At 42.0% G+C, this 21,501-nt stretch overlaps 1 protein-coding gene across 3 annotated transcripts in view; it reads right to left on the minus strand.

The window, feature by feature from the left end:
• Positions 1 to 105: 105 nt before the first annotated feature.
• Positions 106 to 21,501, minus strand: part of dlg5a (discs, large homolog 5a (Drosophila)) — a 35,223-nt gene continuing 13,827 nt past the window's right edge. For 2 of the 3 annotated variants that reach the window (XM_072390893.1, XM_072390892.1), the window contains exons 6-33: positions 20,973 to 21,232; positions 20,462 to 20,774; positions 19,038 to 19,268; positions 17,866 to 18,050; positions 17,586 to 17,711; positions 16,601 to 16,733; positions 16,360 to 16,487; positions 16,087 to 16,262; positions 15,865 to 15,968; positions 14,642 to 14,734; positions 13,408 to 14,457; positions 12,885 to 13,005; positions 12,647 to 12,791; positions 11,926 to 12,059; positions 11,717 to 11,806; positions 11,231 to 11,399; positions 9,355 to 9,517; positions 8,420 to 8,553; positions 7,312 to 7,476; positions 7,020 to 7,203; positions 6,095 to 6,243; positions 5,235 to 5,405; positions 4,044 to 4,234; positions 3,808 to 3,951; positions 3,360 to 3,487; positions 3,015 to 3,124; positions 2,374 to 2,483; positions 106 to 2,205 (exon numbers count right to left, since the gene is read on the minus strand). In XM_072390893.1, coding sequence (XP_072246994.1) covers positions 2,102 to 2,205; positions 2,374 to 2,483; positions 3,015 to 3,124; positions 3,360 to 3,487; positions 3,808 to 3,951; positions 4,044 to 4,234; positions 5,235 to 5,405; positions 6,095 to 6,243; positions 7,020 to 7,203; positions 7,312 to 7,476; positions 8,420 to 8,553; positions 9,355 to 9,517; positions 11,231 to 11,399; positions 11,717 to 11,806; positions 11,926 to 12,059; positions 12,647 to 12,791; positions 12,885 to 13,005; positions 13,408 to 14,457; positions 14,642 to 14,734; positions 15,865 to 15,968; positions 16,087 to 16,262; positions 16,360 to 16,487; positions 16,601 to 16,733; positions 17,586 to 17,711; positions 17,866 to 18,050; positions 19,038 to 19,268; positions 20,462 to 20,774; positions 20,973 to 21,232 — 5,211 coding nt within the window. In that variant the 3' untranslated portion in view covers positions 106 to 2,101. The remainder of the gene's footprint in view (positions 2,206 to 2,373; positions 2,484 to 3,014; positions 3,125 to 3,359; positions 3,488 to 3,807; positions 3,952 to 4,043; positions 4,235 to 5,234; positions 5,406 to 6,094; positions 6,244 to 7,019; positions 7,204 to 7,311; positions 7,477 to 8,419; positions 8,554 to 9,354; positions 9,518 to 11,230; positions 11,400 to 11,716; positions 11,807 to 11,925; positions 12,060 to 12,646; positions 12,792 to 12,884; positions 13,006 to 13,407; positions 14,458 to 14,641; positions 14,735 to 15,864; positions 15,969 to 16,086; positions 16,263 to 16,359; positions 16,488 to 16,600; positions 16,734 to 17,585; positions 17,712 to 17,865; positions 18,051 to 19,037; positions 19,269 to 20,461; positions 20,775 to 20,972; positions 21,233 to 21,501) is intronic. The other variant, XM_072390894.1, reaches the window with a different exon arrangement.

The following is a 21,501-nucleotide window of genomic DNA, read 5'->3' on the forward strand; positions in this document are numbered from 1 at the left end:
CTTAGGCACTTTCTGAGAGGCCTTAGACAGCAGTTAACTGAGCATTTAAGCAACTATTTTTTCTGTTAGAACTGTAGGCAAAAAAAAAGACGCAGACCAATTCCATAAGGTGATACAGAAAAATGAGTTTTATTCTCATGTTAATGTTTCAACATACAAATCACATTCTTTTTAATAAAAAGAAAAGTTCAATCAGTACCTGGCATCTAAACTCTTTAAAGATCCTTTCTCTAAATATGCAATCATTTTACGGTATATCCTGCTCTAATGTAGGCTTATGCCAACTACTCAGAAAAATAGTAACATTACAGTTTGCTTCTGCTTACTCTTTTAACCCAATAGGCAAACACGTGGACAAATTTTCATTTGAAAAACTGTGCAAGAATAGATCCCTTTTTTAATTATTCAAATAAGAAGTGATCTTTTTTTTTTATTTTTATTTTTTTCAAATTAAGAATAAAAGGCCATCAATGAAATGTAAGGAACTGATGCGATACATAAAAACACAAATTAGTTACAGTAGAAATTATAGTACCTATTCATAGCCTGCTGGGAACCTAGGAACAGTCACATGTTTTAAGGTTCACAGATAAACGAGTGCAAAATAGAAATAAAAGGATAAAGTTGCCTTAGTGGATTTTGGCACAATAAGATATAAGATATGGTTTTTGAGGAAGGGCAGAATATTTTTCTTAATTTTCTTTCTTTTTTTGTTTGTTTTTTTGCCTCCTGAATAATAATAAAAAAATACAATTAAATAACAATGAAAAGTCACTGACATTTAAACGGATTCTTGAAGGTATTACCCTGCAAACGTTGCTTCATAGTGTGTCTTATGAGTACATTGATAAGAGACTGACAACCAACCACGATAAAAACCTAGAATAAATTCTTTTTTAAAAAAAAATTATAATAAAATACTAATACCTGCTAAGACATGACTTGACCACCAGAAGTTCCTAGGTGTGTTACCTAGAGAAAATAAATGTAATATATAGTCATCTATATATGTTTTTTTCCAGATGTATCTGCATACTGTATATGGTATACTCTATATTGTTGTTAAATATATGTTACAGAGAATGAATGGTAGTTACACAGTGGTCTGTCTAGCCCTGGAGTGCATTTAGAGGAGTTAACCCGTTGGCCGCCACGTCGGCCTAAACCTCCAAACCTCGCCACTGTCGTGCTCTGTAAACTGTACTGGTCTCAAATCGGCCCTCAATACATCTTGTCCGCGATGAATAAATTGAAACTCCTTAGTGTTCTGGCTAAGTGACTTAGGGCTGGTTTCAGACCAGGATTCTTCTCCAAAGGCACTTCTGAAAGGCCCATAAACTGTCCACACACAAACTACTACAGAAACACGATGCATAGAGCAAACATCAATGACTGCTGGCAGGTCAGCAAAGTCAAAGCTACATATATGAAAAGGTTTGATGGTTTTTGCACTTTTGTGACGACACCACGAAGAATGTGATGTCTGATCCTGGCATTCCATTTCTATAGCATTGTGTCCATGCCAACAACTGTGACCCAATTCAGTTAAAATTGTCTTTACAATTGTGAGCAACAGTCTTAAAGTTCTGACTCTCACACATTCACACACTCTCACACACACACAAAAAAATACAATTAGTTGTCAGTCATCATCAAATGGGTGCATAATTGTAGGGAAACCACAAATCTCATTTAGTACACAGGAGTCAGGTGTGATTTAACTTCATTAGTGTTAAGGTTTGTGAACAAGGAGGGGGAGGGACACGCAACCAAGCAAATATTGAACACCAATATTCAGACTTGTCTTGTGACTGTAAACGGATGCTTACAATGCAGCATAACAAATACACCACCAGAAATCCTTAGGGAAGACTGATTGAACTTAAACGTTGATATCCAGTGCTACTAACCTGCTCCGGAGTACATCAGAAATAAAGGAGGCTCTGATTATAAATCATAACAAAGACAAAATAAAAAAATATCAATAATTTACACAACTAGTTCACTATAGTGTACCTATTGGTATAGTATGAAAGGATTAATTAGAGTTTGGGGAATGGAGATGAGAGCTGAGGCTCGCTGTAGTGGCAGCCAGTCTCCTCTAGGGGCAGCCAAGCGGAGTCCACAGGACTTTACTTTGTTCTTGATCAACTATAGTGATGATCTGAGTGCAAATGTAAGGGAGAGTGCCACCTTGGACAATACCTGAAAAAGAAAAAGGGGACTTGTTGATATCTGAGGGACCATTTATCACTGTGGTAAAACAAACTCTGTGTTGTAAAAAAAAAAAAACGAACAAATAAAAAAGTGCGTATTATCAATGCTCATTTATGGTCTGCATGTCTCCGGGAAAGGATTTGCTTGCATACAAACCTGTGAAAAACTTGCTGTACTCTTGCTCCGTCTTCTGTGCACTTTCAAATTGCTCCTTGGAATGTTTTTGAGATACTTTGTCCCGTAGATAAATTGGATCCTTCTGTTCCCTGCGAACAAAACAGGAGATATTCATTAAGTTGAGCCAATTAGAACACACCAGCGGCCACTTTCTTTCTCACATTATGATTATTTTTCAATTAAGATTTAATCACCAAGAGCCTCTAAAACTTCACATATAAATGTATCTGTTCAACTGATATACTTATTTATCTAGTGTGGAATCAGTCACAGATTATGCCAACAACTACAGTTCAATGGGCAGCTAGAAAATCAGATGGATGCCAGAAACCATCTAATACCAGGAGAGGAAGGGAAACAGCCCTGTACTTAAAGATTAAAAAAAAAGATGGAGGAAAGGCAGGCATGGCCAGATGTTTGGGATTATATACGTGTGTGGAGGGGTAATGTTTGACAGAAGAGTTTTGTGGTAAAATGGAGAGTGTGAAGGCTTATCCCGCTTCATTAATCCGTCAAACAACCAAACACACACACACACAGAGGACAGGGTTGTCACACGAACAAGATTTCCCCATCAGCATTCTCTTCTAATTTGTGTCACGAAACAGGCAGCTACTTACTTGATCTGCTTGGCATTTTTGTAGCGGATGAAGACAACAATAGGATAAATGTGAACGCTATGGAGCCTTTCGATAGCGTGTGGGGCGATGTCAAGCAAACAGTGACAGCCCTGAACCAAAAAGGAAATAAAGAGCAGAATCAGAAAAGAACATGACTTTAAAAGTAGTTCAGTCAACAATTGATGTTACAAGCAAGAATCGTGCTCCTCATTCACTGGAATCTAAAACCAAAGAGCTGCAAAAGGGATGGCTTATCTTGAGCAAATACGTAGGTTAAAGACAGACAGAAGTCACATCATCCCACCCGATACCATCTGATGAGAACAAAAAGACGCTGACAAACACCTTATCTGTTATTTCCTTTATAGAAGCCACAGTGGTCACATCAAAATGTCCACTCCTGCGCTTGTAGTCGATAAAGAGGCAATCTTTGACGCCACGCTCGATGGCTTGCTGGGATGCCTTCATCACCTCTGCAGACATGGAAGAAAATGTGCAAGTGTTGAAGAAAAAAACACATATATATATATATATATATCTCTATATCTCAGATGAATATCAGAAACCTATGAGACAAAGCAACTGCCTATGAGAGCAACTGCCAATGAGACAAAGTACAGATAGTCCTCAAGGTTGCAATTTAAACAAATGGAAAAGTGCAAATTAACTGTTTGCTGAAACCTCAGGTTAAAAATCTGACTTTTATTACAGAAATATATGAAAACTGAAGAAGGTAGATGCACAATTTATTCCAGATTCATAGGTGACAAACATCTAGATAAAGTCAACTCACCCAGTACACATCTGCAGAACTTCCCGGGAGATTCTTTAACCAGCATCTCCTTGACAGGGTCAGTGAGAGGTCCAAGTATGAGAACAGGTCGGGGGGAGGTGCACTCCACCTTCTGGACCCGCTGGTATGCCAGGCTCACACAGTCTGACCAGAAGAACACACAAATATCCAGTTTATGTAGCCGCTTTGACGCTGCCTGATGTTTTTACCCACAAAATCTTAACCTTTCTTCTCACCATCAAGGAATGGGATGGAATCTGTGCTGATGGTATCCAGAGCCACCATCTCTTTGCTGTCTTTGGAGCTGCTGCGTTTTTGCTTCTGTTTCCTCCTGAAAAAGGATCTGCGGGCCGCTGCAGAGAGAGTCTTACTGGAGTCTTCCTTCATTTCTGTCACACTGTGTCTGCGGTAAAACTCTTGGTCCATCCTACACCCCGCACAAACAAAAAGGCAGATTTTGAACTCGACACCTTTTCAACCAAAGCAGTTCCCTGTGCTGGTGTTAGAGACAATGTGAATGCTCTCAGCAACGTTGACTGATGATTTCAAACTCTAACTGGTATCTATGAGCAGTTAGACAAACTTAATTTATACATGCCGTTTCCGGCTAAATGCCATCTGACAATATTAAAACATCCAACACTGGTAGCATTCACATTCACATGTGCCTGGAAATATAAAATATTAAACAGCAGGACAAAGAGCACCACACGTGAGCTCATGTGATTAAACTACTGATTTTACTAACAACTAACAACTAAACGCAACACTGGCTCTGGATTTTCAAACATGTAGTTCACGACTTTTTAGCTGGTCTGAATGGTCTCCATAGCTCCATCCCATCTTGCTCCGGTCTAGCAAAGAATTGGTGCTAGCATAGGGCTGTTTTTTCTGGTTCTTGAGCCAGAGCTTTGGTTGAAGCAGAAAAAACTGAATCCAAGTTAGACTGGTGGTAAAATATTAGAGGTCAAAGTGATAGGAAGGGTGAGGCTGCTTTTAAAAAAAGAAAAAGGCTAAAAGTGCAGATTTTTTGGTCAGTTGTTAAAAACAAAACTCTTGTGTTTCACTTGTGAGCATCACAGACGGAAAGATGCATCTGCTGTTTTATTTTCATCATTCACTTCTGCACGTTTTATGCTCCAGAATCAACTGTAAGGGTTCAGATATAAGAACAAATGTTTGATTTTTATATTTGTTTAAAATTGCTGGTCCTCCAGCAACCCCAAGAGTTGCTTTGCAAGCTAAGGAGACCTTGTACTACTATTACAGGACATAGGTTAGGACAGGACTAGCACAAGGACATAAGTTACATCACATATAATCCCTACATTGCAGCAGTATGACATAGATTGTTTTCACAGCTGTTACCAACTATCCACTAGCTCAAACGTGAATGTGTGTAAGTGTCCACCGCATTCTCCACCCACATGTACTTGCTGGGGATCTGTCCTCTCTGGATTTGCTGTGCGTTCTCATCAAGCTGCCAGGCCATCCAGGTCCCAAAGCTGCCCTTTGGTAAAGATTCATCCACGTACAGGATGTCATCCTTCTTAAAACTGAGGTCCCCCTCAGCCTCCCCCACCCTGTCGTAAAGTGCTCTGATGGGAGGAGACAGACAAAGATAGATGGTGAGTTATGAAGAGCAGACCTGAACCAAGCGGCAAAGGAGCATGAAGTTGAGAGAAATGAGAAGGTATCAGACATGGTAGGTGTGAGGAGAACAAGATTAAGAATTGGCGAGACAGAAACGAGGTAAGAAAGGAAATATAAAAGGAGTAGATCTATTAACAATATAGGCCAAGCTCGCCTCCTGTTGGAGTCTCATAACTCATTCCTGAGCGCCCTGTCTGTGACAGCCAGGCAAGCTGAGTGTATTTACTGCAGATGACATCACAAGCCCGTTTGTCTATAAGACAAGTGACTGCAGCAGCTGCGGCAACACACCCCAGACAGACTCAACAATAAAATGTGACTATTTTAAAACTTCATTTTCCATTGGTATACAGCGTAGCTCTAATGACCTGGAAAAAAGGCCGGCAACAAAAGTGGATTAGATAACCTAAATCTGTGGTGTGATTATCATCGATGCAGTCACACAAAGGATCTGGAACATAATTGGTTAGGTGATAAAGAGTCTAGTTTATCCAGCGGGTGTGAGTCTATAAAAACGCAAGAGGAAGATGAAGCTGCTTTGGAAAAGTTTTAAGAGCTTTTGCAACACTGTGTTGGATAATGCAGGAAAACCTCTACATGTAAGTGTAATAGGGACATTTATACACACACACACCTAATATAGAAGCCATCTCCTGGAACATCTTTGACCACGCTGAAGTCATCAGGCCGTTGCTGCACCTTTAATGTGACCGTCTCTGCGGGCTTCAGCATCTCAACATAAACCTCTTCTGCTGTCTTATTCTTCATATTCACCGAGTTATACTGAGAGAAAGAGATGAGGTGAAGATGGGGAGGGGGAAATTAAAACAGCAGGAACGACTTCAACTTCACATCATAGGGACAAAAATAAAACTAAGAGTGAAAAGGAGAGAAATTTGACCAGTGTTTACACTTAGCAGAATTATTTCCAGCGTGGGTGTGGTTGCTTGTCTCGTTTGTCTCTGTGATGGACTGGCGACCTGTCCAGGGTGTACCCGAGTTTGATTAAGCGGGTATAGAAATTTGGATGGAAAATAATTTCCTCTGACTGTGCAAGCTCCACTAGTAAATGGCTACATTTCCTCCGAGCTTTCAGCAATATTAAAGACTTGCAGAATTGATTTGTGCCACGTTTGAGCGAAGTAAACAAACAGGGAGACTGCAGAACAGACAGCTGCTGTGCAGTCTGATGATGGCGCCGCATGGCTTTTCAGATAGCAGACCCTTTGTGGCAGCGAGCTTCAGCAGGAGCATGCAAGGAAATGCCTATCTTGAATTTGTGGTGTTTCAGATAAATTACCAAAGTGGAATGAGACCAAACACCGACTGGGAGAAGATCAATGAAAAAAAAAAGAAAAAATATTGACATGAAGGAAAATGCCAGCACCCTCTGGCAGCATGAAGAAAGGTTTTTAAGAATAAGGAGACTGGAAACATCAAACCTGAGTTCACTTCAAAAAGTGGCATTAGACCTTCGTATGTTTAATGTTAAACAAATAAATAAACAGACATTTTTTCCCAAGCATGTGAGTATGAGTACGAGCAGTTATTGTCCATACCTCCAGAATGAGATCCCCAGCAAGAAGTCCATTCGGGCCTCTGGCAGGACTGTCCTCATCCACACTCTCAATATAGACGCCTCGTAGGTTACCTCCACAGAGCATGACCCCCACCTCCACACCAGGCCGACGCACTGTCACCAGCCGGGGATCACCCACTTTCCTGCTGCCCTCCGATGGTACTCTGGAGGAAGTGTCAGTCAAAGATGATGGTTAGGTGGGTGTGACAAGAAATAAGCACTTTCTACATTAATGCATTTGATCTTTTGGTATTCTTTGCGCACATTTTTACCTGATGAAACTCTGGGGGCTCGTGGTGGGCGTGGTCTGCTTGGAGGAGGGAGTGAGCGTGCCCTCGTCTTGTTCGCTGAGGGTATCGATGGTTGAGTGATTGTCAGGAGTTGCAGACCCGCTCCCTTGGGGAGTCGACTGAGTGCTGACCGGCTCCAGACGAGAGCTGCAGGAACAAATATGTGGAACTTTTAGCTTCGTTGTAGAATTTACACTCGCATTGTGTTTGATGAAAGTCATAAACAGTCTGAGCTGACAAACATTTATCTAACGCGTGGTGCATGTTATGTAAACCGGAGCCACACTGCAAGTTGCTACAGTCATGCAAAAAAGAAAATGCATCTTACATATCAAGATATTCAGCATTTTGTAACTTTTGGTATAAATAACAGTGTAGCATGATGTGTTGTTCATCTGAGGTTTTATTTACCCAATTCTAAGATGTGGTGAAGGCCTGATGGTTTATTTTTGATTTGTCCGGTGAATTGAAACCATCTAACTGAAATAGGATGCATTTTCTTTTGCTCTGACTGGTTGTAGACTGATCCAGCTGCAATCCAGGTATTATGCTCTGTTCATAATGCCCCAAGGAAGTGGAATATCACATAAAGTTCTTTGGCATTTACAGTTCTGGCAATGCAAGGCTTTTAAGTTTATCATTAAACTGTTAGGACGTGCTGTATTATGATATGATAATGACAAAAAATATCTTTACATTTTTTTTTTAAATAGCATGTTGTTATGAAAATGTTTGCTGTGAGTTTAACTTAGAATAATCAACTGTATTATGCATATACATATTCATTCAAAAGCCTCAAAACTCCAGCACAAGTCAGATTTAACCATGCATGTCGAGAATGTCAAAAGGCCAACATCTTTACACTGAGAACTTTATGTGCAGCAGCTGCTGCTTCAGAGATTTTTTTCATATGCCTTTCCAAGAAAAAAGGCAAATCTGATTTTACAGCCCATTAGGGGGAAAAAAAAATAAGCATTTAGACCAAATAATTTACTGGAATTGATTTAGGATATTAGGGATCAGCAAATCTAAACAAATTGGAGTCAAAATAAATAACTGGTAAACAATCCTCCACAAAACAACGTTTTACCTGGAGCGAGAGTGGTTGCCAAGCTGGTACATGTGTGGGTTGTACTGGGCCATAATGGTGATGGTGTCACACTGCTGGCCGATGATGAGACGCGCTTGCTGCTCAGTAGCGTTCCGCAAGTTGATTCCATTGTACTGACGAAGAAAGAAAAGTGCAATTAAGAAGACAATTCAAGGACAGACTATGTTACTAAAAGAAAAAGGAGATGGGGAAAAATGTATGTAAAGGACCTAAATTGATTAGATATACTTGGTAGAAAAGAGACTTATGGGAGTTGACACGGATTAGCTTTATATCCATTTCTAAGTTTTAAGTGTTCAGTTTTCTGAGCCCAGGCAGCCTTGCAACACCGGTGGTCCATTACACAAGTCAGAAGTGCTGAAGCATTGCTCACTTAATTACAGTCCTGTAAAGTCACAAATTACCATTTAGACTTTTGTCTCATCTTCACAATGCATGCACATCAGCCACTGCACCCGAAAAGGATGAAAGATCAAGACCACCGAGGTAAACACGGGCCTTCATGTCCAAGTTTGAATTAAGTGAATAAAACAGGAATAAAATTAAGAATGCAAAGCAGACTAAAAGCAGTTTCTTTTTTACTATCTCAAGCTGTAAAGTGTTTCTCACTCTGTGTAACCTCAGCTTTGTGTAACATCAATCAGTAGATCCCTACTTGCTGAGACTTTGCAACAGATTCTCAGCCAGCACAGTTAGTTATGCAGTCAAAACACCATTTTGGTGTCTGCATTTCAGCTAGTATTGAAATACTGGAGTAACAGCACTATTGAATAAGTGATGCTATACAGCATGAATGACTTAGCCATTGAAGGAAGCATGTATTAGCGGTATTCTAGCATTTTACAGGAAACTGCATTCTTATTTATGCTACTTGAGGACAATAATAATTGCGACATTCAGTAGGTTGTCCACACCTCCAGTAATTGGTCTCCATACTCCAACCCTGCTTGGTGGGCGATGCTACCTCCAGTAACTTTTGAGACAAAGATTCCTCCGTTCTCCCCACTGACAATGGAGATTCCCAGCGGCTCTGCACCTTTGTGCACGATGACATTGCGTGGTTCCTCCAAGTATGGTCTAGTGGGAAAGAGTAAATCTGCATTAATGAACAGCACCACAACAAAGCCGCTGAGGGACACCACGCAGGAAGCAGAGATGGCAAAAGGTGATGCGACACTATCCCTGCTGGGCTGAACAATTTATTTACAGCTCTGGGGAGTTACTACTGACCCAAGCCTTTGAATTATGCAAAAACCAAGTCTGGTTCAAATTCTAAAATCTTAAAACCTGTTTGAAGAATGTTTAAACTGGAGTTTAAATATCCCCTCAGGTCTGTAATGACTTATCTCTCCAGAGTACCATTTTATGCCTGGCTTATGGAAGACACTGGAAAGGTTTAGATAACACAGATGCTGTGTGAACAGTGAAAGCACAAGAGGAAAGTGACATTCTTTCACATGAAGGAGATTTGCATGAGCGTTGTGAGTCCACACAACAAAATTGCTTTGGACATGCCTTCCACTTTCACGAAGGCAAATAAGAGGAAATGGACGGCAGCCAGAGACTGGGGTAAACAGAGTGGTGGTGTACAAACAACCATGACCCAGAAGCTCGATGTTGAATAATAACTTCATTGCATAACATACATAGTGCAGAATAAAGACTGGCTTGGCTTAAGGCAAAAATGCCCACATGCATACTGACCATGTTGCTATCATAGAGCATGGACGGCACATGCATTATCTGAGAAATAATTGGGTCTTCTGACATGGAGGGAGACATGTGCAGGCAAATATACAACCCTGAACCTTTGAAGTTCACCAAGTGTAGCTAATCAAGGTTTGTGTGTTTCCTGAGGCACAAATCATAATGTTGCATGCAAAAAAAATATCAATCTCAAATTTAAACCACACTCAAAGGGATTTGTGAAAACATCAAAAAACCTCTTTTGCATTCCACGTAGTGTATATAAACTGCACCAGAGTATTCTGCTCCTACACATTATTATACCAACGTAACTGCACGTGAACAAAGTGAACTTGGGGGGAGGGTGGAGGCATTCCCTTGATCGTAGCACTGTGAGGGAGAACAAACCTGAGGCTCCTGAGAGAGGAGAACCTCGGCCTTGCAGCCAGAGGAATCCTTAGAAAAGAGCGATTACGGTAAAGAGATCTGGAAGTGGAGGGTAGCAAAGAGGCGGGAGGAAGATAAAGAGAAGAATGGGGGACAGATATCATACATACGACAGTAATATTGTAAAAGCCTGAGACGTGTCATCAATACAATGTGGGACAGGAATGTTAAAGGAAAAAAAAATCATCACAAAGAGGAGTTTTTAATAAGATTTCAATGTGAATTTCAATCATGGATTGCACAGTTGACCATGGAAGACTTGCTGCCTGGCAACGCCTTATGGAATTGCCGGAGAGGATCCCTGAAGGCAGACATAGCCCAGTTTGTACCATTCCTGAAATGATCCCATACTCGTACTCTAACATTTACCAGCTATAGCATATGTACACCTGTTTCTCAGCATCTCCATCCTACAAGAAAGGCCACTAAGATCAACTAGACACTCATAGGCTTAGCAAGTTATCAATGAATGCAAGCTGACCATTTTCCAGATTCAATTTTTGAAGAGCCAGATCACACAAAATTATTTATAAATACGTTTACAAGCAAACATGGAACATAGATGACCATCACAGTCATGCAATCACATGAACCAGCAGGGTTCATTTCTGCTCTGTCACTTTTAAAATGAACAATGAGCAATCTTTTCTGTCATACCTGTCTTTCCTGCGCTCCCCTATTGGCACAGGACTGACTGATATTCGAGGTAAAGTGGAAATGGAGCCTTGCGATTGGCTGCTGGCAAACGAGGAAGTCTCCAGATTGAGCGGCGATTGTGGAGGCGTGATGAGACTGGGACTGCTACACTCCGAATGTGAGAGAGAGCCTGGATTTAAGGAAAGAGTGAAGTTAAGCCTGATATTCGAATCTCCCATTTTATAACACATAAATCTGATTACAATTTAAGTTTAATTTCCCTCGACACTGTATTTGCCAATGAATGTTAAGTGGCACTGAAAGCTTGGTGGATCAACCATTCATTCACCACTGCAATGAATGTTCTATTAAACACTAATCCTACAGTTCAGATCTCAAAAGTGTTAAACCAGGCATTAGATATAGACAAAAGGGGAAAAAATAGACTAGATCTACTCATTGGGAGCATTTATCCATCTTTCTTCTTTTTCATAGTGAGCACAGTACCTCTGTCTGACCCCAGCATGGAGCGTGGGTAGCGGGGAGTGGAGGGGATTTTGATCCTTTCTGTGCGGTACTGAACATTACTGGAAGAACCTGGCAGAAGGAAGAGATGCAAGAATGAATGCTTCGACACGGTATCCAGAAAGAGAAAGGGACAGGATGTCTGTGACCCTTCGTATGTACGTGAGTGCGTGCGTGTGTGTCAGACTGACCGAGCCGTGCGCTGGAGGGCAGTGAGTTTGTACCGTGTGAAGCTCTGCTGCTGCGTGACGATGACGATTCAGAGTAGTCATTTGTACGCTTCTGCTGGCTCAGGTCCAGGCTCAGATGACCCTGGTGCTGTGGGCTGGACAAAGGAAAAACACTTTTACATTTCTGGTTATAATGCTTATACAACCGAAGAGTTAATACACACTAATGGGCTGAGTTTAGTCAAAATAACACCATAAGGAAAATTCAATCAGTGGTTTTGCCTTTGAGAAACAAGCTAATCTAGAATTATTAGTTATTATCACAGGTCAACAACCCAGTTAAATAGGCACTGCATTAAAACATTAAAGCCAGTTTGCAATGGCAGCTTGTTCCAGAGAGGTGGACCACAACATCTGAAGGCATCCACAGTGTTAGACCTTGTGCTTTGGGGATTATTAGAAGAATTTTGAAGGTGACTCGATATTCTAATAGAAGCCAGTAAAGAGAATTGATGCGATTTTTAAGCACTGATGTAGGTATCCACTGGATGTGGAAAGTGAAATGTAGCCGTGGCAAATTCCATGCCATCCAGTAAAGAGGTTAAAGAGCAGTGGACTATGGACTGACCCACATGCAACCCAAATTTCAACTGATTTAAAACCCATCTACAGAAGCACAGCTAAGTTTAAAATGGAAGTTTTCAAACATGAGTGATGTAAGCTCATGGCAGTGAAATTTAACCTGGTATGGGTGTGCTGGTGACATATCTGAGATGCAACAGACGGACAGTTGCTGGTATGAACGCGGTGACTGCGCACGGTGTACACTGGATTCCTCATCACAGCTGTCACTGCAGGGCAAGGAGACAGTCCACGGTGGGCTGAATCTGGCAAGACACAAATACACTTCCATGCTTGAGAATGGGGAGAATTTACAATTTGTATATGGAATGCTGGCATTTTACGTTTGAAAAACTCACTTGGAGGTAGGGTGCCATTGTAGACTGTGGGGACAAAGCCGACGCTGTGTCTATGAGAGCGACTGGGGGAAGAACGCAGCATGTCCCGGGGTTCTGGTGAATGCTCATCGTTGGAGTAGCTCTGTGATGAATCACAAACACAAGCCGTTACAAATTTCCTAGCAGATTAAGAAAATAAAGAAATTCTCTACAATTTGTTGGAGATATCGTACGAGAACTCTGATAAAATTAACTGACTCAGCTCCAGAGCCGGGTGGCTGCACCACTGCTGTAGTATCAATCAGTCACTTAGACACACTGGTCCCAGAGGTTTAACTCTGACAGGCAGTAAATTCTATTACAAAGTGGATACTTCGGCCCACTGGAATGATTTAAAATATTCCATTTTGAGTTTTTCCCAAATGCATCGTATTCTCTGTGCCGGAGAAACTTCTGAACCATCTTGAATTGATGCCACGAGTAAGCAGAAGAAATGCATTAATAAAAACTTTACATCAACTTACGAGGTGTTAAATAAACTCACTTGGAAGGTGGGAAAAGAGATTGTTTGAGGGGTCATCCTACGTCGAAGTGCGGGGGCAGATTTGGGGCGTGGCCTCTTTACCTCTGGCTCCTCCCCTCTAGTACGGCCAATGTCCTCATCACATGATTTTCTGGAGGTGAGGACCTTGCCGTCTAGAAAATAGTGGTTTCCGTTCCTGTCTCTTTCTCGCTCACTCCTTTCTCTGCTCTCTCCTGCTGCCATGGTGATGGCAGCCTCCCCCTTGCCGTCTGAGGTGATAGTGCAGTCAGAGGCAGAGCTGCTTTGATGTTTGTGTTTGAATTTAAAGGAGTCGCTGCGAGTTGGAGGGGTAGGAGGGGTTGGGGTAGGAGTTGAAGAAGAGGAAAGAGACTCTGTTTTTGAAGGCTGTGGAGAGTGAGAAGCTGCAGCAGTTGCTACTGCTGCAATCTGATTAGCTGCCATGTACTCCATCTTAGAGGAAGGTGTTTCAGGGCGTTTGAAAGTGTCTGGGTCGAAGATGGACTTCCTCTGCTTGGGTGATTTATAGATGGAGAGTTGGGTGGCTGCTGTGACTGGACTGGCATTATCTGGTGCTACCGACATACCTCCCACCATCATTTTAGGCCAAGTGCCCCCACTGTGCTTCTTCTCCAAAGTTGTCTCCATAGTGATGCAGTCAGAGGGAGAAAGAGGCTCGAAGGGTAAGGAGGAAGGCCCCTTTGGGTAGGGACAGCACTCTTGGAAAGCACTGGGCCCATAGCGGCCACTTCCCAAGTCCGACGCCGGCCGAAGGCTAGTGGCATGAAGGGAACCTGTGGAGAATGGCTTGCTCATGTCACCATACATCTCGTCAGATTCACCTCTGACCTTCCTCCTCTCCCCAGAGACACTACATGTGCTAGCACTTCCAACATCAGGGCAAAAGATGTCAGTCTGAGTTGAGCTGTTGTGTTTGAGATTGCGGCTGTTCCTGGAGTGTATCTCTGACAGGTGAATGCGCCCATTTGGCTTCTCTGATGACTCACGCAGACTCTCAAAGATATTCTGGCCTGACGTGCTGTGAGGGAAAAACTGTGGGATGGAAAGAAGAAGGAATAAGCAACATTAAATGAACACCCAGTAGTTTTTGGACAATACATTGGAAACATTGCTAAAAAAAAAAAATCGCTATGTAGGCCATGCAAATGTGGAGATACCAGTCCTGAAGTTTTCACTGAAAAAAGAAGCTCAGAAAGTGAGATGAGTTCTGGCTCACCTTCATGAGAGAGAGGCTAAGAGAGTCCCTGCAGCTCCTCAACAGAGCCTCACACTCCGTCACAGACTTGTTATCCAGAGCAATTCCATTTATCTGCAGAGCAGAGAGACGCACTGGAAATAAGGCCAGGTCATTCAACAGAAAACTCGTTGTCTCTCTGATATGCTTGTGCATTAGCATCTTTGGCGGCGTTATTAAAACAGATACACATCTACAAATGCATTCCAGTAACAAATATCTTGAATGCAAGTGCTGCAAACTTGAGATGTCTCATGCGGTTATGATGGGGAAACCACAAGAAATCTAGGCCAGCACATTTCAGACTCAAGAGCCCGAAAACTGCAATCCATATATTTCCATCAAAACGCGAGAGGAAACTTTTTTTAAAACTAACGGAGATGTTGAAGAGAAAAGCTGGTACTAAATAACGGCTGAGCCTTTAAAACATAAAGGTAGTTCAGGAAAGAACTTTTCAATTTTTTCAGAAACAACTGATATATTCAGAAGTGGCGAAAGAAATGGTCACTGCCAGGTCATATACATTTTAGCTTCAGATCAGCACACCTAACTTCTTCTAAATCCTTAATTAATGACTAATTAAGCATTTAATTAGTCATTAAAATAAAGTCTGATCAACGGAATCGACACGCACAAGGGTAAGATAAGATTTCATAAACTTACATGATTAAGATCCTCTATTGCAGGAAAAGCACTTACCATTACCAATTAAGACTGCAACAGAGGCAACTTTTGCTTTATTAGTTCACTGACAAAACAGAAGAGACAACTGGACTGTTATGTTCTGAGGATTCAGAGGTAATGCACAGGTTTTATGCTTGATTTGAACTAACGGGAGAGCTGACAGTCCTGCTGTTTAGCATTACAAACAGTCACTTTTTCATCTCTTTCAAAGACATAAAGTCATCACTCTATTTCTGACGCTTATCTTTACTCCTCAATTCCTTTAGGTGTGGGTATACTGCAGCTGCAAGTCCAGAAACAGTTTCACCTAGCCTTCTAGAGCAGCAGATTTTTGGGGGGATTTAATTAAAAGGAGAGACTTTCCTCCTGCCACTTCACATACTCAGCCAAATCCCCCCTTATCTTGGTTTGGAGCATGGAAACTGAAATGGATCAAAGTCCGGATTAGAAAGCTGACAGGACCTGTGCAAACTGCAGTGTGGTATATGTGGAGGATTTTATTGAGGTTTAAAATAACTCACAGCGATCAGTCTGTCTCCAACTGTGAGAGAACCCTCCCTGGCTGCAGGACTTCCCTGGACAATGGCAGTAACAAACACCCCGCTTTCCAGACCAATACCACTGTCTGAGATACAGACAAGAAAAATGGATGACAAAGATCAAGACATAAAAATAACAGATAACCATAAACAGTAACAATATTGTGAAATACAAGCAAAGTTAGTATTTAGAATCCAATATACCTTTATGTCCCACAAGGTTTATGTGAACAGGAGTGACCAGCCTTCCTCCAAGAGACTTCCTTCTTCGTACCACCATGTTGATCAATCCTCCTCCGTTAAGGACAGCCTTCACCACCTGCTTCCTGTCCTTATTGGTCAAGTCGATGTCATTAATCTTCAGCAACCAATCATTCACTCTGAAACCAAAGGAGAAGAAATAATAAAAATAAATAAAAATTTGATGGCGTTCAAAGCCCAGTGATTAATGAAATGGATTATTTGCGCAGCTCATACCTTAACCTTCCATCTGCTATACTTCCTTTGTCCACCCTTGTAACAAATATTCCACAATCTCCTGGTAAATATGGATCATTTACCCCCTCAGCGATATCAAATCCAAGTGCCTTCAAATCCATGTCATCCTATTAAGGCAATAAATTTAAAATAAATAAAAAATAAAAAAGTCAGTCAACTCATCCTGAAAAACTTCTCGAACTCAAGCATATCACCGCATCACTCTGAGCACTGCTCTTACCCTGTCTTTCTCGAACTCTACCACCTCTGTCTCCCATTCAAGGGAGTCTGTGTCGATGGCGGAGTCATGAGAGCTGTGGGCCATTAGCTGACAGAACCGGGCCTCTTTCTCCAGCTGGCTCTCCATCTTTTCCCTTAATAAAGAAAGGCATCACACACACAGTCAGCGCTCAGTCACTTGATGGTGGATGGGCAGAGACAACAGAGAAACAACTGCACACATCCAGTCTGACAAGAACATCATTTTCTCCATTCTATTCTCAAAATCGCAGTGCATAGAACTATGGGTATAAAAAAGTTTACGTTTCAAAGTTCTTGTAACATGAGCTCAACTTCTGTATTCTGAATTCAGATGTCCTTCCTCAAACTTTCTGTTTTGTGAACTGGGGAATCAAATATATATCTAAATCAGGAAACACTAAAAGTAGAGTGCATACAATGGCCCTTTGTCAGTAAGATGTATGGTGTCCTACTGAGGCCTGCCTTGAGGGTAGAGGTGACATTAAAACCCCAGCGGTATATAGTTCTTTTTGGAGGATAGAGAGAGAAACTTACAAAGTCACTACATGATGCCTAATTTACATACAGCATAGGGGAGAAAATAGATTTGGGGGTTCAGGAGTAGGCAAAAGGTGACAAGATAGGATATGACTGAAGAAAAGTCAAGAATCACGTAACACAACTGGCTATGGTTGAGTAACAGTTGTCATATACACTTCAGCCAGCAGAGGGAGCTTTGAAATGCAAGGCAGAAACATTCATAAGCAGAGAGTGAGAGACTGTGAGAGATAAGACATGTATGTATGCTCAAAACACTAAAGCTTTCTGGGATTCCATTTTAATCTGGGTGTGCAAAAATGATGGCAGGAAAACAACCAAGCTACATGATGGCGGAGTATCCCAACCGGGTACAACACTGCAGCAAGAGAGTCAAACCTGGGGGCTTTTTCACTAATGTGCTATATGCCTTAACAGTTGAGGCTCACTTTAGTTCTTTGAGTTCTCGCAATGTGTCGTTCTTCTGTTTCCTCATATCATCCAAATTACGCAGGGCATCGGCCAGATCGCTGACTGCCCGGTCCCTTTCTCGCCGCAAGTTATCACAAAGAGTCCTGGGAAGGGGGAGGGAACAGATGGCGAGAGAGTGTGAGAAAAAGGATGTGTGTGTATTTGGAGAAGTATGTAACACTCAGTGATTCTCTCAGATCTACTGCACCGTGTGCACTATTGAGCTCCATCAGCAGTCTTTAAAACAAACGCACTGACCTTATGCTCTCCCTCTCCGCTACAATTTTGTCCCTCTCTTGGAAGGCCCAGTCCCTTCGACATTTGGCCACTTCAGCCTCCTGTGTGGCTTCCTTCAGTTCCTGGGACATGGCCTCATACTGTTTCCTCAGCATCTCAATCTCCTTATTGGCTCGTTCCATGTCCAGGGTAGCGGAGTCTTGTTTCTGGGAAGGTTGATTAAACATGATTCATTAAAGAAAATGTGACATGCAGCATCTCTGTTTGAGATAATATCTGAGAGTTGATATTGTTTATGTGTGAAAAAAGAAAATGATCGCAATCGAGTCATTTAAAGCAACAACAGTGGAGACTAAAGAACTGTGACACTAAATGAGAAGCAGTGTTTGAAGGTCTATACTAGAGGTTCTCATCTTGACAGTCCTGCATGTCATGTTTTTTGGCTTCAGAGCCTTTGACTTCTTCAAAAATCATGAGTCTGCCTTTAAAAAAATGTAAGATATAGTGCACAAGGCTGTAGTATGAGAGCATGATTTGGTGCTGCAACTCATCTTTAGTTAGATTAGACTGTAGGTTAGACTTAGTCTTTTCTTTCCTGGGTAATATTTCTAAAAAGGTTGCCCTGCACCTGGAAAAGTGAGTTTTATTTGTGTGATGCCACAACGAGGAGCCAAAATGGACTTTTGCTCTCCTTAAATCATCCACAGCGTAGCATTACTGAGTTGAGGAACTGCTATTCTAACTAATAAATCCTTTGCAGCTTACTGAAGTGAACACCAAGGGTGATAAAATGGGACAGGAGGTAATGATCAAGGGGATGCAGTGCAGTAACAGTTCTGCTCCACCAATATGTCCTCTTGATTTCAGACAGTGTTTGCCCTCTTTTAGAATGGATCGAGGCGATTTTAACATTGAATTAGTGTCTGAATAAATGACGAAAGGACTTGCATCTATTGTTGATATGAATTGTAACTCAAGTTCTCAAACAGATTTCATTGGTAGCTATTGAAAGAGTCTCTCTTGAGCACAAGATGTATGGGTTTTAGAATAGGCTGGTAAGTGCTTGGCAAACATAGTTAGGAATTTGATTCATAGGCTATGCCAGAGACAACAGATGAGACAGGCAAAACAGCAGATCATAAACATATCAACGGGTGCTTTCAGGGATTCATAGGGGAGTGGTGAGTAGTTACTTGTCTGGCCTGATAATATTCCCGGAGCAGCTGATCCCTTTGAATGATGGCCTCCGTCCTCTCCTTGCGGGCCACGTCCCTCTCCTCCCGGACCGTTTCGATGTCTTTGCAGGCCTGGCTCAGCTCCTTCTGGGCCTCTGCTTTGTCCTTCACTTCGTGGCAGTACTTCTCTAAAAGCTCGTTCCTCTCACAGATGGCCCTGTCACGGTCCACCAGTGACGAGTTCAACTCCTGTCCCAGAACAAAAGCGGGCACACTGAAACGAGGGCATCTCAACAATGTGAGTCATTTATGTGATGTGAGAGAAAAAAAAAAAAGTTATTTGAAGTCTAACACAGAGTGATCCGATACTAGCTGGAAATCTACTGTATCTGTCAAACAGAATGTTCAGAAGGATTCTTCCAAAAGGGGCAAGCACCAATTGGCATTTCCTTGCTGTGCATTGTCAAAATGCCCTTTCATCCACAAGAGTTGGCGTCCGACCCAAGTCACAAACAGACAAACTATGTAACAGCTTGATAAAACATTAGAGGAAAGTGTTTAAGCGTATTCATAGTTACAGGTTTGACATATACAGGGGAAAAGAGGCCATCTATTGACTCAGTAATACTCTGTAAAAGTTCAACCTTTTCGTCAATGATTCAGGTCCATTCAATATCTGCTAAAGAGAAAATACAAGATATGTCAAAGAACGTTATATGGATGGGTCACGTGAGTCACGCAGCTGTGACTCAGCTGTTTAAGTATCCTGAGTCTTCCATCCGGAAGATAGATGTTTCGATTCCCAGTCCCACCATGTGCTGCAGTGACCTTGAAGACATTGAAACCCTCATTGCTCCTGGAATGCTCATTGGTGTGTGATGGAAGAGAAAACGGCGCTATTGGGAGTGCAAATACTTAAAAAGAGGCTCTAAATGAGTTGAATGTGAATAAGAAACGCGCCTAGATAAGGTTAAAAGTTGTTATGTATGCGTGAACCATTTACCATTTATAGAGAGAACCCAAGCAAGTCCCTCTTGAACAAGTACTCGACACTGGAAGTATATTTGATTTGATTGAATTTTTTCTTCACATGGTACTGTGAGTGAGAAAAGCATGTTTCCTCATTTTTAAGTTTCACAGTAGATAAGCTGATGAGTTGCTGGACACATCCATTTAATGTCTGTACTGGGAAGATGAGCGAGACCTGAAGCATGTATGCAAGATTATTTTTTTATTCATATATTCTGTAAGATTTGGTGGGCATACATGCTGCCACATTCATGAACTTTTGTTTGACAAGGGCCAAAATATTTGGTACAAAGTTTCAAATACTGTACGAACATGATATTAATCTGCTGACTTCATTATTGAGCAGTGCAGTCTCAGGGTAATAAAGTAACACCTAAAAAAGGTGAAGTTGTGTAAATTTAAAACACAAATACCTGTCTGAGTGCCTCCAGCTCTTCACTGGCCACAACCCTCTCTGATGAAGTGTTTTTCAGTCGGGCCTCAGCTGCCTCCAGTTCAGTCTGCAGCTTATCCAGCTCCTTGATCACCTGGTCCCTCTCGCTCATGATGAGACGATACTCGTTGAACACGGAATCCCTCTCCTCCTTGTACTTCTCGCAGTCCTTGGCCGCCTTCAGCTGCAAGTTCTTGTAGCGCGTCACCTCTGACTGCAGCCGCTCCATCTCCCTCTGCAGCTCCTTGTTCTGAGCTGAGGACTTGTTCAGCTCCTGCTGCACTGAATCAAACCTGAGAGAGCAGAGGATGGCAGTGAGCTTCCAGGTTAAAACGGGTGCAAAAACGAAGCTGTTGTGCGGGGAGGAGTTTGAGCACAGCTTAAATCAGCAGTCATTATTAGCTGCGTTGTTTAACAGAAACGTGAGATTCACACTTGGATCACCACTTGTGTGTCGTGTTGTCTGTGTGTGGATGCCATGATGTTTTCACCTCCTCATTGAGGTAGAGTACTGCTGCTGGTAGTGCATGGCAGAGTCTCGCTGTTTGAGTAATGCATCCATCTGCTTCTGCAGCTTCCGGTTCTCTTCCTCGGTCTGCTCCAGGCGACTCAGGTCCGTGTTGTGATTAGCCACCTTCTCACTGTAGCGCTTGCTAAGGGCATCGTACTCCTTCTTTACACCCTCCAACTTGTCCATTGCTGTGTCATATAGCTTGTTTAACACCTCTGATGAGCCCTTCTCTTTCATTACCTGGTAGGGACAACAAAAGTCATATGATGTACGATTATTAAGCTTTTAGTAGTGTTCAAAATGTTGATGCCATCAGAGCAACCGAACTAAGCCTGCATTTGCTGTTCTTCGCAGCAGATGGCGGTAATGTGCAGACAGAATTCTAGTTTTGCAGAGCAGGAAATTCTAATGCCAGCCTAAATAATGGCTTTTATAAGTGCAAGTGCCCTTCTAGACCTGCAGCTGTGCACTTAAATAAAACCTAGTGATCAGCATAGAAAACCATCTGA

Source organism: Leuresthes tenuis, unplaced genomic scaffold, assembly GCF_036924035.1.
Source record: "Leuresthes tenuis unplaced genomic scaffold, fLeuTen1.0.hap1 SCAF_8, whole genome shotgun sequence".
NCBI classification, from domain to species: Eukaryota; Metazoa; Chordata; class Actinopteri; order Atheriniformes; family Atherinopsidae; genus Leuresthes; species Leuresthes tenuis.